Raw genomic sequence first — 16,879 nt, 5'->3', positions numbered from 1 at the left:
AAAAATTGCTTGTGTTCCAAATGTAGCTGCTACATATATAGTTAATGTACCATTTTATTACATGATTATATAAATCACGTACCTCAAAGCGCATTGATGAACAGTGAGCATTTCTAAAATCCCTAAATTAAAGAATAAAAAAGAAAATGCTGTTCCAATGAATTTATAAGGACAAATTTGTCCAGGTACAGATACTAGGCTAAGAGTGAACCGAGTAACATATAACCATCAATGAACATAGTGGAGTGGTGTCTCTTATCAAATTAAACCGTGAATATTTACAAATAAAAACATGGGGGTTCTCAAGCAGCATTCATGGAGGTTGAGATGACTACGTGTGCAAGAAACTGCAACCCGTCCTGGATTTTGCTTATTGCTGTGGCTTGATCAGCTCGAAGGTGTTCAGAGAAAGTGGTGGCTTTTTCCGGGACTGATTTTTGGGGAGAATCCGTACGAGACTCGGCGGGAGTAGTAACAACTTTAATGGCAGCTTGATAGGCCTCGGTTACATCAGATATGCCTGACAAATGCATCAAAAGTGCAAAATGATAAGCATAACTTCGTAAGACTGACTCCGTAAGCAACTACTAGACTATGATAATATAACAGAAACAATGTAATTGTGATCACAATCAAATCAGCGAATAGTTTGCTTGATTAAACTGCAGAACGCTGTTGGTGGCATTCCTAACATTACTTTTGCAAACAAATGTCAGGAGGTTCTATGGACACATCCGTTTCACAAGGCCTCACGGCAAAAACAAACAGGCTCTGATTAAACATAACTCCTTTTGGTATCTAACGAGAATGTTTACGCAAACAAACATGTTCATTTTTTACATAAAACAGTCTTGGGTATAAGTTTTGCCATATCTTTTTATATTTCATAATTAATATTAATATCTCATATCAAAACAGAAACAGAAGTCCAAGATATATGGACATATCTATTTCTTTAAAAAAAATATATGCTTTACTATTTTCTAGTTAGAAGCAGGCCTTAATTATTTTTAGGAAACAAACCTGTAATAAAACTGTTCGAAACTGCTTCCACGTATCCTATCATTGTCTGGGCATTTAACCTTATGATCTTGGCTTTGGCAGAAACATCTTCAGGCCACTCAATGTTCACCTTATTTTCATCAACTTCTCCATCCTCGATTTTGTTGGCACAAGAAATGATGGATTTGCCAAGCATTAGAAGTTGAGAAACTGAAAAACAGCACATTTCAGATAGTCTCTGCAAAGGAAAGCAGCAAATTTGATTTTTCTCACTTATAAAATAAACACAAATGAAAAAGGAAAACTGAATTTTATAGATGATATTCAAATTCTGACACCAAATTCAAGAGTATGTTCGCATACATGAACTCCCTCAGAATGAAGAGATTCTAATCTTCCAGTAGTTCTCTGAATTATATCATTAACAGCTAGCCCAGCCAACACATTCGTAAAACTGCAAAAAAATGCAACAGGATTCATCACATACATTAACAAATCAAAGCAGGCTTCCTCAATCAATAGGGCAAAATGGCAAGCATACTTATGCAGTGAACACAAATGAATAAAAAACCAGAACTAATTAGGAGGGGTAACACAAAAGAGTGCTTTTTATAAAGTCATATACAAGAAGCAATAGAAATTCCTTGGCCCGCTTTCAATAATCCTATGATCTTCAGTCTGTGCTTAATATTATTGCGCTTCCAAACATTCAAATTAGCAACGTTGTGTATTTCTGAAGGACCACTTTAATTATTATTAACAAACAAATATAGAATATAATCATCCCTAATTTAATAAAGTAATCTTAATTAGAATTAGATTCCAAAAATTTTGGGATGTTACACTTCTCCAAGATGTTTATGTGTATGACAAATTCTTTTTCTTACCCTACTTCCATGAAGTACATTTGTAATTTCATTTTACTTCTTTTTTTCACACAAATATTTTTTTCAAGTCCTTTTTCTATTTTTTTTTTCTTACCCGCTACTTTAATGGTCTGATCAACCAAAGAATTTAATAGGACGACAGGGCAACATTTCTACACTGTTAATGCATCAAGATTAAACACAATATTAATATCATGGAATGATTAAGTTACCCTGCAGCCATTTCAGCAGCCTTGTTGACACTTGAATCATGTAAATTCTTCTTCTCATCACCGCTTCCTTCATTTTCTCTCTTTACTGTCTTTCCTTTGTTTAAATCAGCACTGCTTCCATCCATTTCAGTACTCAAATTAAAAATTTGTTGGACCTCTTTCAGTTTCCCATCATATACAGACTTTTGCTCTGCTGATAACTTTGCTTTTCTTCGGTTAAACAACAGGGCATAATGACTAGACAGAGCTTCCAGTTCCTGAGAGTATTGCATGTGAAATGATTTTCCAAAAAGCAAAATCTAAACGACCAAATTCAACATCATTAAGGTTTACCTCCAACTGCTCCGGACCTCCATAAATGTAAAAGCATCGATCAAATGTCACTTCCTCTAATAATTGATCCTCATCTTTTTGTTCTCCACCTTCTGTATTAGGCTTCTCAACATCAATTCCAGTTCCATTGTCTCCTTACCAACATATTCAAGCATTTGCATTCCCTTTGCAGTAAAAGCTTTTCCAGTCTGTAACACAACAAATACATAGTGTGTAACTATGTAACTACTAACTAGTGACAAATGATAACGATTTACAAATATCATCAGAAGATTGGCATGAGTATTTCAAACCTCTAATAGGGAAGTTGCATTAGAACCTGGAGGCCCACCTTGTTGTACGGATCCTGCAAGGTTTGATGCTGAATTCTCAAGCCTAGTGATCAGGGATCACAGCCATTATCCATATTAGTAGCAGTTACACAGGAAAAAATTTATATGATCCAAAGCAACCGTGTCCCTCATGATGTTATTAAAGTATTCAAAGACTCGGAACAAAATGCAAGAAAACAGAAAAAGGCCACATCTTCCACACACAATGAAAAGCTTTTCTCGGTGTGCAGAAATTTAGATTTTAGGAGTTGTTTAAATATAGATACTGTGCAGAAAAGCTTTTCTCGGTGTGCAGAAATTTATGCTACTTTAATAGAGACATGACTGAAAGAAAATTTAAGGAATACTGTGTTTCCATCATATAAACCTTATTAGTCATTGTTAAACCATATGTGAAACTATTAACAGAGATTCAAGAAATTTAGATTTTAGGAGTTGTTTAAATATAGATACAATTAGTAAACTAGTTATTGTATACTTGTATCCCTATCCGGCTATCCCACACCCATAATTCATAAAGGTCAAATCACAGCACAAAACACTAAGCCAAGAGAATGAAGATCAGTGTATCCCATAAGAACAGAGATGAAAATAATAAGTCAGAATTCATTAATCATAGGATGCTAATCCTGAACATTGAGAATTGGAACTAGAAAAAGGATAAATCTATAATATTTTCTGTATAGAACAAGACCAATGCATTGACCAATGCAAAACCAAATAACCAGAGAAACCATTTATAAATCTGGCTTATGTTTTTCATTTTCCCTCCTAAAGTGAAGGTAAACATCATAATACACTATTTACACGTTCAATAATAGATGTTTATTTCCAACAAAAGCTGAATATATATTTTGATTTGGGCCTGCATCAATTTTTATTTATCGGCCCAATAGTAAACACCTGCATTGCAAACATATAGGGTTAAGCATGTTTAGATATTTATCATTGCCCTAAATTAGAGAGCTCCCTTCCAGTCTTTGCAATATCAGTCAAACTAAATCCGGGTCAAAGCTCGCAGCCGAAAACAGTATCGACCACTCGAACCAACCAAAACGTGGGAAGAAGGCACATGAGCATCACGCCATCGGCTCCTTGATGCTTTCGGCTGTGCGCTTTGACCCGAATTTGGTTTGACTGACAGAAGCCGAAGGTTGAGACTTCAACTTTGGAGAAGGTTTAAAAGAAGATGACGAGGGTTTGAAAACCTTTTGCGGTTGAGGCTTCCTGGGAACCAGCACGTGTTTCTCACGTTCATCTTCGCCTTCGTCTGTGTCTTCGTCCTCGTCAGATGAAGTTGCTGCTTCTTCTTCCTCGCTGCTATCTTCTTGTTCGGGCTGAGGCCTGGGAACCTGCGATTCGTCGTCAGAGTCTTCAGGAGCGACTTGCTTCTGCTTCGCCATGGAAACTCCGAAATTCAGGAGGGAAAAAGTGAATTTAGGATTAGGGTTTGTCTTAGTTCACTCTCTGGACAGTGAAAGAGGATCTGCAGAAATCACGTGACGAGTTCAAATCCAGAAAAATATTTAGTACATCTTTATCAAAGACTTGCGCCGCAAAAGAATGAGTCAGGTGCGTAGCTTCTTTTCCAAATCTGTGAATCCAATTCTTTTCAGCGAGGAAGATGAGATAGGTATCTTGATTAGTAGTATGTGATGAACTGAAGAGTGATGATCAATTAATATATGGCTTCAAAATCCAATAAGGATTGGTGTTAGTGTAGTGTAAAATTTGATGTGTGTTGATGCATTGAACCTAGACATGTGTTTTTGTTTGTATATGGTGAGTAGGTGGTGAAGTGTTGGCAAAATATGCAACGTTAATTCGTTAAACAAAACAAAGGAAAAAATGAAGATAGAAAGAAACAGAATTATAGAGTAGAGATTAGAGAAGGCTGCACGATATCGTAGAGAATCATTATGATTTTGGATTTGGAAATTTCTTAGTTGGGTGTGACGTGTGCACATGCATGGCAAAGGTTGTCTACACTCTACATTCAAAATTTTAGTCTGGGACGTAAGTGTCCATTTTTTTTTAAACAACAATAATATAGATTATTTTACTTTCCATGCGGCCGTCAAATTTTCTTTTTAACTTTTTGAAAGTAATAGAAGTAAATTTTCATTTGAAAATAAGAAAATAGCATTAAAGAGAATAACTGGGATGGTTTTATGATTGTGGATAACTAGTTTTGAAAAGAATGATAGTTTTTCTTTTAATATAAATATTGAGAGTTATATTTATATAAGAGAAATAGAAAATGCTTTCTTTTTTGTAACAGTAAATTGTTATTGTTTTAAAAATTAGTAGTTTAGGGGAAAAAAGTTTGACACTAAAAGAAGGATTACATATGTTATCATATTAAGTTATTATTTACTATGGAAATAGGTAAACAAAACATTTAAAAGGAAGGTTTAATTCTAAATTTATTTATGGACTATTTTTGAAAAGTAGGAAACACAATTTACATACATGAAATTACTACTCCTAATCCAAAATTCTGAAGTGATAAATTTGGATATTCTCCAGATCACGCTTCTTGAAATCAGTGCGGTTTCTGTGAGCATAGAAGTGACCCCAGTTGTATTCTCTATACCTTGGAGGGTTTTTCTCATTCACCAACTCCTCCACAGGCTTCACCATAACCTTGTGAGATGGGAAGAAGAAGAATGGAATGGAGAACCTTTCTCTCTCTGTGTTCACCACCACTCTGTGCTCTACACTTTCATACTTGTCATTGCTCCAAACCTTTGTCACAAGCATACATATTCAATCAATCAAATGGATTTGAAAAACAATTATCTTAATTTAGACTCTTACCTGAACCATGTCCCCAACATTGATGATAAATGCTCCTGGGGTTGGTGTAACTGGGATCCATTCACCATCTGATTTTCTCTTAACTTGCAGGCCTCCAACATCATCTTGGGCAAGCACGGTTAAGGCACCGCTATCCTTATGGCGGCCGACACCGAGAGCTAGATCAGGGAACGGGCACGGAGGATAGTGATTGAGCCTCACCATGCTTAGCTGGTCCTTGAAGCAACCATGGAACTTGTCACCAGCCAACCCCAAGCTCAATGAAATCAGCTCCAACAACTTGTATGCTAGCTTTTCCACCTCCCTTGCATACTCCTCCAATGCTTCCCTGATCAAACATCATCTTCAATCTAAGAATACAGAACATGTTTACATCTAATTATAGTTTTTAAATGTAGCAATCTAAGTTAGTAAAACACCTAACAAATTCTTAATCACAAAGATTATTATTATCTTGTTTTGAAATTTTGGATTACCTGAAATCAGGAGGGGATTGAGGCCATTGGTTGGTAATAGTCCTGAGCTCTTTTTCATGGGACTCAATGAGTGGAACTTGTGCTGAGTTCTGAACAAGATAATCAAACACCTCTTTCCAATCCCTTACGTTCTTCGTATGCTCTCCATCATGGTACCCCATCGCATTCACTTCATCTCGTTTCACTTTCCTCTTCTCCTCCGTGCTTTGCTCGAAGAACATCTTCGCTGCAGCCTCTGCTCTTGAGCTCACCTCAGAGGAAATCCCATGATTGGTTACTTGGAAGAATCCCCACTCCTCGCATGCCCTTCCAATCTTGGAGATAAGTTCTTCTCTGCTTTGCAACATGTCTATAACTGGAATTTCAACAACTTCGACCAACTTCTTGTGGTGGTTGGCACGGTGTTCTGTGGATTGTATGAAAGCTGGGTCTATGTCTCCCATGTCTCTTCTCTTCTCTCACCGCACACTTGCCTGATTTGTGTTAGCAGTTAATAAGATAAACACAAATGTTATACTGTATAGATTTCTTCCTGTTTAGCATCATCGTACGTCGGTTGTCTTCAGATACATTGAATGTGGACCAGAATGTATCTGGGTACAAATGCGGACAAAATTATGGTAGGGCCATACTTCAACCTCAAATTTCTCGTGAACATTATATGATGAGTGATTCCAATAAATAAAGTAAATAAACAAAAATTAGATCCTTATTCATACACAAATTACACTCGAGTTCCAAATAAAAACTGCTTGCGAGTTCCAAATGTAGCGGCTACACATATAGTTAATGTACCATTTTATTACATGATTATATAAATCACGTACCTCAAGCGCATTGATGAACAGTGAGCATTTCTAAAATCCCTAAATTAAAGAATAAAAAAGAAAATGCTGTTCGAATGAATTTATAAGGACAAATTTGTCCAGGTACAGATACTAGGCTAAGAGTGAACCGAGTTCAATGAACATAGTGGAATGGTGTCTCTTATCGAATTAAACCGTGAATATTTACAAATAAAAACATGGGGGTTCTCAAGCAGCATTCATGGAGGTTGAGATGACTACGTGTGCAAGAAACTGCAACCCGTCCTGGATTTTGCTTATTGCTGTGGCTTGATCAGCTCGAAGGTGTTCAGAGAAAGTGGTGGCTTTTTCCGGGACCGATTTTTGGGGAGAATCTGTACGAGTCTCGGCGGGAGTAGTAACAACTTTAATGGCAGCTTGATAGGCCTCGGTTACATCAGATATGCCTGACAAATGCATCAAAAGTGCAAAAGGATGAGCATAACTTCATAAGAGTGACTCGGTAAGCAACTACTAGACTATGATAATATAACAGAAACAATGTAATTGTGATCACAATCAAATCAGCGAATAGCTTGCTTGGTTGAACTGCAGAACGCTGTTGGTGGCATTCCTAACATTACTTTTGCAAACAAATGTCAGGAGGTTCTATGGACACATCCGTTTCACAAGGCCTCACGGCAAAAACAAACAGGCTCTGATTAAACATAATTCTTTTTGGTATCTAACGAGAATGTTTACGCAAACAAACATGTTCATTTTTTACATAAAACAGTCTTGGGTATAAGTTTTGCCATATCTTTTTATATTTCATAATTAATATTAATATCTCATATCAAAACAGAAACAGAAGTCCAAGATATATGGACATATCCATTTCTTTAAAAAAAATATATGCTTTACTATTTTCTAGTTAGAAGCGGGCCTTAATTATTTTTAGGAAACAAACCTGTAATAAAACTGTTCGAAACTGCTTCCACGTATCCTATCATTGTCTGGGCATTTAACCTTATGATCTTGGCTTTGGCAGAAACATCTTCAGGCCACTCAATGTTCACCTTATCTTTATCAACTTCTCCATCCTCGATTTTGTTGGCACAAGAAATGATGGATTTGCCAAGCATTAGAAGTTGAGAAACTGAAAAACAGCACATTTCAGATAGTCTCTGCAAAGGAAAGCAGCAAATTTGATTTTTCTCACTTATAAAATAAACACAAATGAAAAAGGAAAACTGAATTTTATAGATGATATTCAAATTCTGACACCAAATTCAAGAGTATGTTCGCATACATGAACTCCCTCAGAATGAAGAGATTCTAATCTTCCAGTAGTTCTCTGAATTATATCATTAACAGCTAGCCCAGCCAACACATTCGTAAAACTGCAAAAAAATGCAACAGGATTCATCACATACATTAACAAAACAAAGCAGGCTTCCTCAATCAATAGGGCAAAATGGCAAGCATACTTATGCAATGAACACAAATGAATAAAAAACCAGAACTAATTAGGAGGGTAACACACAAGAGTGCTTTTAATAAAGCCATATACAAGAAGCAATAGAAATTCCTTGGCCCGCTTTCAATAATCCTACGACCTTCAGTCTGTAATATTATTCCGCTTCCAAACATTCAAATTAGCAACGTTGTGTATTTCTGAAGGACCACTTTAATTATTATTAACAAACAAATATAGAATATAATCATCCCTAATTTAAAAAAATAATCTTAATTAGAATTAGATTCCAAAAATTTTGGGATGTTACACTTCTCCAAGATGTTTATGTGTATGACAAATTCTTTTTCTTACCCTACTTCCATGAAGTACATTTGTAATTTAATTTTACTTCTTTTTTTTCACACATATATTTTATTCAAGTCCTTTTTCTATGTTTTTTCTTACCCACTACTTTAATGGTCTGATCAACCAAAGAATTTAATTGGATGACAGTTCAACACTTTTACACTGTTGATGCATCAAAATCAAACACAATATTAATGTCATGGAATGATTAAGTTACCCTGCAGCCATTTCAGCAGCCTTGTTGACATTTGAATCATGTAAATTCTTCATCTCATCACCGCTTCCTTCATTTTCTCTCTTTACTGTCTTTCCTTTGTTTAAATCAGCACTGCTTCCGTCCATTTCAGTACTCAAATTAAAAATTTGTTGGACCTCTTTAAGTTTCCCATCATATACAGACTTTTGCTCTGCTGATAACTTCGCTTTTCTTCGGTTAAATAACAGGGCATAATGACTAGACAGAGCTTCCAGTTCCTGAGAGTATTGCATGTGAAATGATTTTCCAAAAAGCAAAATCTAAACGACCAAATTCAACATCATTAAGGTTTACCTCCAACTGCTCCGGACCTCCATAAATGTAAAAGCATCGATCAAATGTCACTTCCTCTAATAATTGATCCTCATCTTTTTGTTCTCCACCTTCTGTATTAGGCTTCTCAACATCAATTCCAGTTTCACTGATTAATAGGTCCATCGTCTCCTTACCAACATATTCAAGCACTTGCATTCCCTTTGCAGTAAAAGCTTTTCCAGTCTGTAACACAACAAATACACACAGTGTGTAACTATGTAACTACTAACTAGTGACAAATGATAACAATTGATGAATATCATCAGAAGATTGGCATAAGTATTTCAAACCTCTAATAGGGAAGTTGCATTAGAACCTGGAGGCCCACCTTGTTGTACGGATCCTGCAAGGTTTGATGCTGAATTCTCAAGCCTAGTGATCAGGGATCACAGCCATTATCCATATTAGTAGCAGTTACACAGGAAAAAATTTATATGATCCAAAGCAACCGTGTCCCTCATGATGTTATTAAAGTATTCAAAGACTCGGAACAAAATGCAAGAAAACAGCAAAAGGCCATATCTTCCACACACAATGAAAAGCTTTTCTCGGTGTGCAGAATATGCTTCAAATCCATACACTAACGAAAAACAAATAGAAAGGTGGAAGAGAGAGAAGGAAAGTATATTTGAGAAAAAACCAAAAGATTAGAAGAGGCACTACTTAGTCTAGTAGTTTTATGCTACTTTAATAGAGACATGACTGAAAGAAAATTTAAGAAATACTGTGTTTCCATCATATAAACCTTATTAGTCATTGTTAAACCATACGTGAAACTATTAACAGAGATTCAAGAAATTTAGATTTTAGGAGTTGTTTAAATATCGATATGATTAGTAAACTAATTATTGTATACTTGTATCCCTATCCTACACCCATAATTCATACAGGTCAAATCACAGCACAAAACACTAAGCCAAGAGAATTAATCATAGGATGCTAATCCTGAACAGTCATAGATGAGTGGCATTGAGAATTGGAACTAGAAAAAGGATAAATCTATAATATTTTCTGTATAGAACAAGACCAATGCATTGACCACTGCAAAACCAAATAACCACAGAAACCATTTATAGATCTGGCTTATGTTTTTCATTTTCCCTCCTAAAGTGAAGGTAAACATCATAATACACTATTTACACGTTCAACAATAGATGTTTATTTCCATCAAAATATATGGAAGTATCTGTCAAGAGCAAATGACCTATAAGCGATAAATCATACCTCTGAACCAATTCAGTGCTCCCTCTCCATGCGTTTCCCAAGGCAGTCCATGCTCCAGAAGCAAATGTCTCAACAGAATTATCAAAAACCTTCAAGCTCTGCACTCATCATGGAGCTAACTATAAGCACTTAGTGCAATGTGCATAATTATTTTATTTAATAAAAGATGAATATAATTAAGACAAAAAGAATTAAGATGCAAGATGACAGGAGGACAAGAGAGCCTCCTTACAAGAGCACAAAGAAACAAGAAAAAGCTATTGACAAAGCATACAATAAACATCCACAAACAAAACTAATATTTGTCCCTAATAAAAATTTGCAACTTAAATTGTCAATTATCTTTCTCATCAATGTTGCCTATAATTAAATAGTCAAGACAGTATGAGACAAAAACCAAAACTTTCAGGTGGAGACCCATAAAAAGGATGTGCTAGAAGCTTCACAAACCACTAGTCTCGGGGATCACAAAGGGGTGTTTGTGAGTTGGGGTCTTGGAGCAAAAGAAAAGGAACGGAAAGGTTTGAAGAGTAAATTCCTTCCCTTCCCCTCTAAAACGTCAATTTTGAAAGATAAACAAAAGGGACTTCGAACATGAAACTTGCATATTTGCTCATGGCAGAGACATGAGATTCCACATAAACAGGCAGACAAGATTGCTAAAAATTGGTCTTATATGGAAATGCATTGAAGATCTGACATCTAAATAACAAATTAACAATCCCAACCCCATCCTCCCAGAAAAGAAAAGGGAAAGTAATCCTTTTATTATTGCCTGGCTAAGTAATGAATCTTCACTAGCTTTCTCCAATTTATCCAGCGCAGATTTTCTCAATTTGTCATCCTCATCATCACTTTCCTTTTCAGTAGGAGATTCTCCAGCAGCATCTTTCTCTGGTTCTGAATCCTCAGCACCGTCATGCAACTCCGCAAAGCTCTTTGAAGCTGTCTCTGCAACTGCAGCAGCCTGCATTTTGAAACCATGACCAATTCCAAGTGAATAAATCTGAATCCTCGTACCAAATTCATCCTAAACTTTTAAAGTATCAAAATATATTGTAACACTCTACATATTATAAATGCATCTAATTTTTCATTTAACATTATATCTTTCACCAACTGAAACATGTAGGATTATGAACATATAGCATTAGTCATTGGCAAATACCAATTTAGGCACACATATATTTTTGCCCTGTTACCAAAGACACTGCAATTTAATGTCCTTCGCTTCAATTCCCACGTTCTCATTTTATGTTGACGCCTATAAACCCTAATATAGTGTTCCCCCGGAGCATCGAAATGCTATGCAAACTGGAAAGACTTCAAAAATGACATACTCTACTAGTACCTAAATCAACATATATTAGAATCCCCCATTTGCATAATAAGTAACAAGTTCTACTAACTACTTCTGCCCTATGGATCTAAACAATGGACGCTTCTTAAATGTTAAATACAAAAACCGTAGCTTATATTTGGAATTGAACCATAACTAGAACAACAAATCCAAAACAAAATCACAGATTGAAAGAAAATGCATTGGAGGCGCTAGCAAAAGCGACATTTGATTTCGATACACACATTGCGAGAGATCTCTTCGGCGGCAACGGCAGCGGCCTTCTGAAGATCGGAGAGAAAGGAGAAGGACGAAAATCCCCAGCCTCCGGTGGCAGCTGGTGGATTGGGCTCTTGTCGTTCAGCGACTACTTTGTCTTCCTCGTCATCGTCGTTTTTCTTGTTGAGAGGCTGCGTTTTGTCATCCATTTCTACTTCGAATTTCTTAATAGGGATTGAAATTAAGAGTGAGATTCATGCGATGTGGAAATGGTAGCGGTGAGTATGTTACGTTGGTTTCGTTTTGGATTGGGATCGGAGGAAGAAGAAAGAAGGCATACGGTGTCGTTTTCAAGTGTTTCGGCGTATGGGAAAAGCCACGCACCAACCGACGTCGTTTTAACCTTGCAACACATAGAAAAAAAGTCTTTACAACATTTCCACGTAGGTCCAGAAAACAATCAAACAAATTTTGTCTACGTATCATTTCTCGTTTCGTTTTCAACTTTATTTGAAATTTAGTTACTCGAAAGACACGGATGTATTAACGGCCTAACGGGATAAAAAATAACGGGAACGAGAAACAGAGAAAGCTGCATTAACATTAATATAAAATAGCATTAAGATTCAGTTAAATTTGGATTCACATTCACGAAGTTCAACTTTGTATACATGTTTTTGATATTACAATGAATAGGACAAAGATGTTAATGGCATTGTACATTTTTTTTTTCTTTTAGTATCCAATAATAGCCGGTGGAGGAGGTGATCTGTATGCAGATCCAAAGTGTTGTGGGAGGACGACATCATCATCCCATGCTGGTGGTGGTGGCGAGTAAACTGGGGGTGGAGGAGGTGACTTAGTTGGTGGTGGTGGTGAGTATACTGGGGTTGGAGGAGGAGGTGAGTAAGTTGGCGGTGGTGGCGAGTAAACTGGGGGAGGTGGTGGTGACCGAGTTGGTGGTGGTGGAGAGTACACTGGGGGTGGAGGAGGAGGTGACTGAGTTGGTGGCGGCGGTGAGTAAACCGGGGGTGGAGGTGGTGGTGACTGAGTTGGTGGTGGTGGAGAGTAAACTGGTGGAGGAGGAGGAGGGGACTGAGTTGGTGGTGGTGGAGAGTAAACAGGGGGTGGAGGAGGGGACTGAGTTGGTGGTGGTGGAGAGAAAACTGGTGGAGGAGGAGGAGGTGACATAGTTGGAGGTGGGGGAGAGTAAACTGGTGGTGGTGGGGGAGGTGATTGAGTTGGTGGCGGTGGAGAGTGCACTGGTGGAGGAGGAGGAGGAGGAGAGTATGTAGGTGGTGGTGGTGGTGAGTAAACTGGGGATGGAGGAGGAGGAGGAGAACTAACTGGTGGTGGTGGTGATGGTGGTGGTGGTGAATGTGGTTTACTAACCTTTGGCTTTGGAGGTGACTTTTTGGGTGTTAACGAGGGGGCCTTATTATTATTACCACCTCCTTCTCCGTCACCACAAGCCTTGCTACAATCTACAGGCCGAGTTAGTACTGGCAAACACACTCTAGATTTCTTTTGATTCTTCCTTCCAGTCAAACAATTTCCTGAGTCATCAAAAACAGTTGTACTAATTGAACCCTTATAAGCAGCAACAGCAGCAACACAAGCTGGAGCTTCCCCGTTGAAGTAATTATCAGAGTAAGTGAAGTTCTTCAGAGAAGGTAATTGACAAACAGAATCAGACACATAACCGCTAAGCTCATTCCTTGCAATGTCTATAACCTCCACGTTCTGCAAACCCGTCATGTTAGGCAGAGTACCTACAAAATTGTTGTCGCTAAGATCCAAAACATTCAAATCCTCCATCATTCCAATCTCTTGAGGGAAGCAACCACCCAGTTTGTTGCCCATGAAGAGAATCTCATTCAACTTGTTCAACTTTCCAATCGATTTCGGAATGCATCCTGTGAACTTATTGTTAGCGAAAGTAATAACCGAAGCCTTGGATTTGCCGAGAGTGGTAGGAAGAACAGAGGTGAAACGGTTATTGTTCAAGAAGATTGCATCCAGATCCATCTCGAACAGTTTCGGCGGCAAAGACCCTTCGAAATCGTTGTATCTAAGATCCAGATACTTCATGTCTGACCATTTGAGAACCACGTTGGGAAAGCCACCAACGAATCGATTGTTACTTATGTCAAATTCGTGCATGAGAGTTAGATTCTCCATGCATGGAGGTACGATTCCGCAGAACCTGTTGGAATTGATGTGGAAAAGCGCCAAGTCGGTCAAGAGGCCTAACTCGCCGGGAAGGTGTCCGGCAATGTCAGCATGATTGAGGTCGATGCCGGCGACGACCTCGAGGGAGGGATCGTCGAGAGCGGGAGCGCAGAAGACGCCATTGTAGGAGCAAACATCGCTGCCAACCCAATTAGCGGTTGTGTTGTAAGGGTCAGAGTAGATAGCTTGTTTCCATGCTTGGAGAGCAACATAGGCATTCTTAAGCCTGTCATTGGCGAAATGGAGTTCTTCTAGAAGAAAGTGTGCATGTGAAAATGTTGAAAGAGAAGAGAAAGTAAAGAGGATGAGAAAAGAAGAAGCTAATAATTTAGGGTGATGATGATGAGCCATGGTTATGACCGACCAACCTTGGAAGGCCCTCCAAGGCTGCTTATGGGAATAGTGTAAAATAATTGATGAAAGGAATGGGTATTATATTGAGCAAAAAATAGTTTATTAGCTACTTTTGGTTCCGAATATATTGGAAATCACTCTTAGCTAAACAACAAATAATTAGCAATCCTCTTCCTATTTTAGCCATATTAAAAAGAGAAAATCTATTCACTGTTGTATGTGACCACGGTCATATAACCAAACCAACCTCTTATGTATAAAACAGATTAAGAACCACCTAATAACCATTAATTCGTTGACTTGGTCTTTCTTAATCAACAAATTTAGTGCTAATTTTGGATTTTGGTTTATAATCCCATCTGTATAAAAAAAAATGTAGTTTAAAGCACTCCACCCAAAAAAAAATGTAGTTTAAAGCAGAAGCTTAAAGAATGTTTTTTACCACAATAATATATGTTCACAGATCACATCCATGGTATAGAGATGTATATTTAATATTCATAAAAAAATTATTATTCAACTATGAATGACATATTTAATGACTGATTATATTATTTTGTTGAAAAAATAAACGAAATTATATATATACACACTAGTAATTTTGCCTATACCAATATTTCGGAATTATAAGTTTTTTTTTAAATAAATTGTATGTCTATATTAATTTTTTTAAAAAGTTAATGGTATCCAACTTTTTTTGTAATAGACGTTAAAAATTTTATCAAATTTTAAAAAATATATATAATTAATCATATCTTATCCCAATAAAAATCAAGCTCGATAAGATAAAAAGGCCCACCAAAAAAGGTGGCCTGTTCGACAAGTCCGACCTCTACAGATGGACACCGATATAAGGAGGCTAATCTTTACTTGCCCAAGACAGGTAACAATCTCCAGAAATCTTTTCTATTATCTCAATCTTTCTCGAAAGATAGATTCCAACAAACTCTAAAACTAAAGGAAACGGTTATCCGTCATGAAAGATAGAACTAATTCAACAAAAGTAGTTATCAACTCTACTATAAATATACAGGCACCCCCTCCCCCAAAGTATTACACACGTTCTAATCTACTAAAAGTCTGTCTAAATCCCTTGCTAACTTAAGCATCGGAGTCTCTTGTAGGTACCACCCCCCACTTTCTCACGAGAAACTCGAACAAGCGACACCTCGGCACCAAAGAGATTGAACGTTGTCATACTAATGGATCTGGACCTAACGTTTAGGTCCAAATCAATGTTTCAAATAACCCTCAGAACAATAGTGTTGTCAATAGCATCAACCCTACACGGACTTAATCATAGTTCTACAGTATATTGCAAAATACTTACCGGACTAAGAAAGAGTACAAAAAGACCGTAGAAACAAAATTCCTAATAAGCTTAGCAGAACTAGGGCCAAAAACTCTTGTGACCCAAGGAGTCACTTATGGTCAAATGACAAACATCTTAGGATGGGAGATGGAATCAACTCTCATAGTTCGGGGTTGCCTAACACTCTATCAGAGTTTTGGCAGATTAGGTCACCAAGTGTTGTTTGATTATCGACTGAGTTGTTTTACTGACGTCGACCAGTGATAGGTCAGTTGTCTGTGTTGACCGAAGCCAATCAGTAGTAGTTCGATGTGGGCTAATCGTACAACAATAAGTCAGGTAGGTCGGCAATGGATCGATAGATCGAGGTAGGTCAATAAGTGGTTGGTCAAGGCGCAATAAATCAATTGGAATATGTAGTCAGTCGACAGGCAGTTGGTCAAATAGGTCGACGGATGATCATCGGACGACATGCACGAGCGATAGGTAGACAAACTGTGGCTAATTTGGTATCGGAAAGATGGTGGCAGATCAATCAAGATTAGGAGGTAGCTAGTCGTCGATCGTTGGTGGATATTGATCATTGGATGATCTTTGGCCGATCGAGCTTGGTTGGTCAATTGGATAAGATAAGTTGTCGGGTTGTCGCTCAGTCGACAATGACAGTTGGTTTGAGTCTTTTAATGGATAGTCAGTCAGTCCATGGTCAATGTATATCATAGGTGGTTGATTAGTAGGTTGGCGGTCAATCGGCCAGTAAAGTTCTGTCGATTGATGGTCATTCGGTGCTATTGATATATTTTTTACCACTGTTATTTTCATTTTCTTTCTAAAATATTTCTTTTGATATTAATATATAAATGACAAATTATTTTTTTTATTTAAAAATATAAAATAAGAAAAAGATATATTGAGTGGAAAAAGGTAGGGGTATTTATGGATCGGATCCAATCCGC

The 16,879-nt window shown here is 37.3% G+C and overlaps 4 protein-coding genes across 4 annotated transcripts; all 4 read right to left on the bottom strand.

Annotated features, from left to right (window-relative positions):
- Window positions 1-256: 256 nt before the first annotated feature.
- Window positions 257-4,211, bottom strand: LOC130958117 (uncharacterized). Its single transcript, XM_057885017.1, has 7 exons — window positions 3,975-4,211; window positions 2,728-3,669; window positions 2,435-2,622; window positions 2,102-2,358; window positions 1,366-1,456; window positions 1,024-1,240; window positions 257-520 (listed from the first exon to the last, which is right to left on the bottom strand). The coding sequence occupies exons 4-7, from the start codon at window positions 2,224-2,226 to the stop codon at window positions 303-305; spliced, it is 651 nt and encodes a 216-aa protein (XP_057741000.1). The 5' UTR covers window positions 2,227-2,358; window positions 2,435-2,622; window positions 2,728-3,669; window positions 3,975-4,211; the 3' UTR covers window positions 257-302.
- Window positions 4,212-5,156: 945 nt separating this feature from the next.
- Window positions 5,157-6,685, bottom strand: LOC130958115 (protein DMR6-LIKE OXYGENASE 2-like). The gene is made up of 3 exons (XM_057885015.1): window positions 6,063-6,685; window positions 5,587-5,914; window positions 5,157-5,514 (listed from the first exon to the last, which is right to left on the bottom strand). Exons 1-3 carry the CDS (start codon window positions 6,503-6,505, stop codon window positions 5,254-5,256), a joined length of 1,032 nt encoding a protein of 343 aa, XP_057740998.1. The 5' UTR covers window positions 6,506-6,685; the 3' UTR covers window positions 5,157-5,253.
- A 112-nt stretch (window positions 6,686-6,797) lies between these two features.
- Window positions 6,798-12,379, bottom strand: LOC130958112 (uncharacterized). The gene is made up of 9 exons (XM_057885013.1): window positions 12,052-12,379; window positions 11,243-11,434; window positions 10,468-10,565; window positions 9,534-9,615; window positions 9,223-9,426; window positions 8,890-9,146; window positions 8,160-8,250; window positions 7,818-8,034; window positions 6,798-7,314 (listed from the first exon to the last, which is right to left on the bottom strand). Exons 1-9 carry the CDS (start codon window positions 12,232-12,234, stop codon window positions 7,097-7,099), a joined length of 1,542 nt encoding a protein of 513 aa, XP_057740996.1. The 5' UTR covers window positions 12,235-12,379; the 3' UTR covers window positions 6,798-7,096.
- Window positions 12,380-12,760: 381 nt separating this feature from the next.
- On the bottom strand, window positions 12,761-14,608 carry LOC130957852 (pollen-specific leucine-rich repeat extensin-like protein 3). Its single transcript, XM_057884697.1, has one exon. It carries the CDS (start codon window positions 14,606-14,608, stop codon window positions 12,761-12,763), a length of 1,848 nt encoding a protein of 615 aa, XP_057740680.1.
- Window positions 14,609-16,879: the final 2,271 nt, after the last annotated feature.

The sequence above is a fragment of the Arachis stenosperma genome, chromosome 10, assembly GCF_014773155.1.
Source record: "Arachis stenosperma cultivar V10309 chromosome 10, arast.V10309.gnm1.PFL2, whole genome shotgun sequence".
NCBI classification, from domain to species: Eukaryota; Viridiplantae; Streptophyta; class Magnoliopsida; order Fabales; family Fabaceae; genus Arachis; species Arachis stenosperma.
Note: the sequence above shows the minus strand (reverse complement) of the source record. Positions and strands in the feature narration are given on the sequence as shown.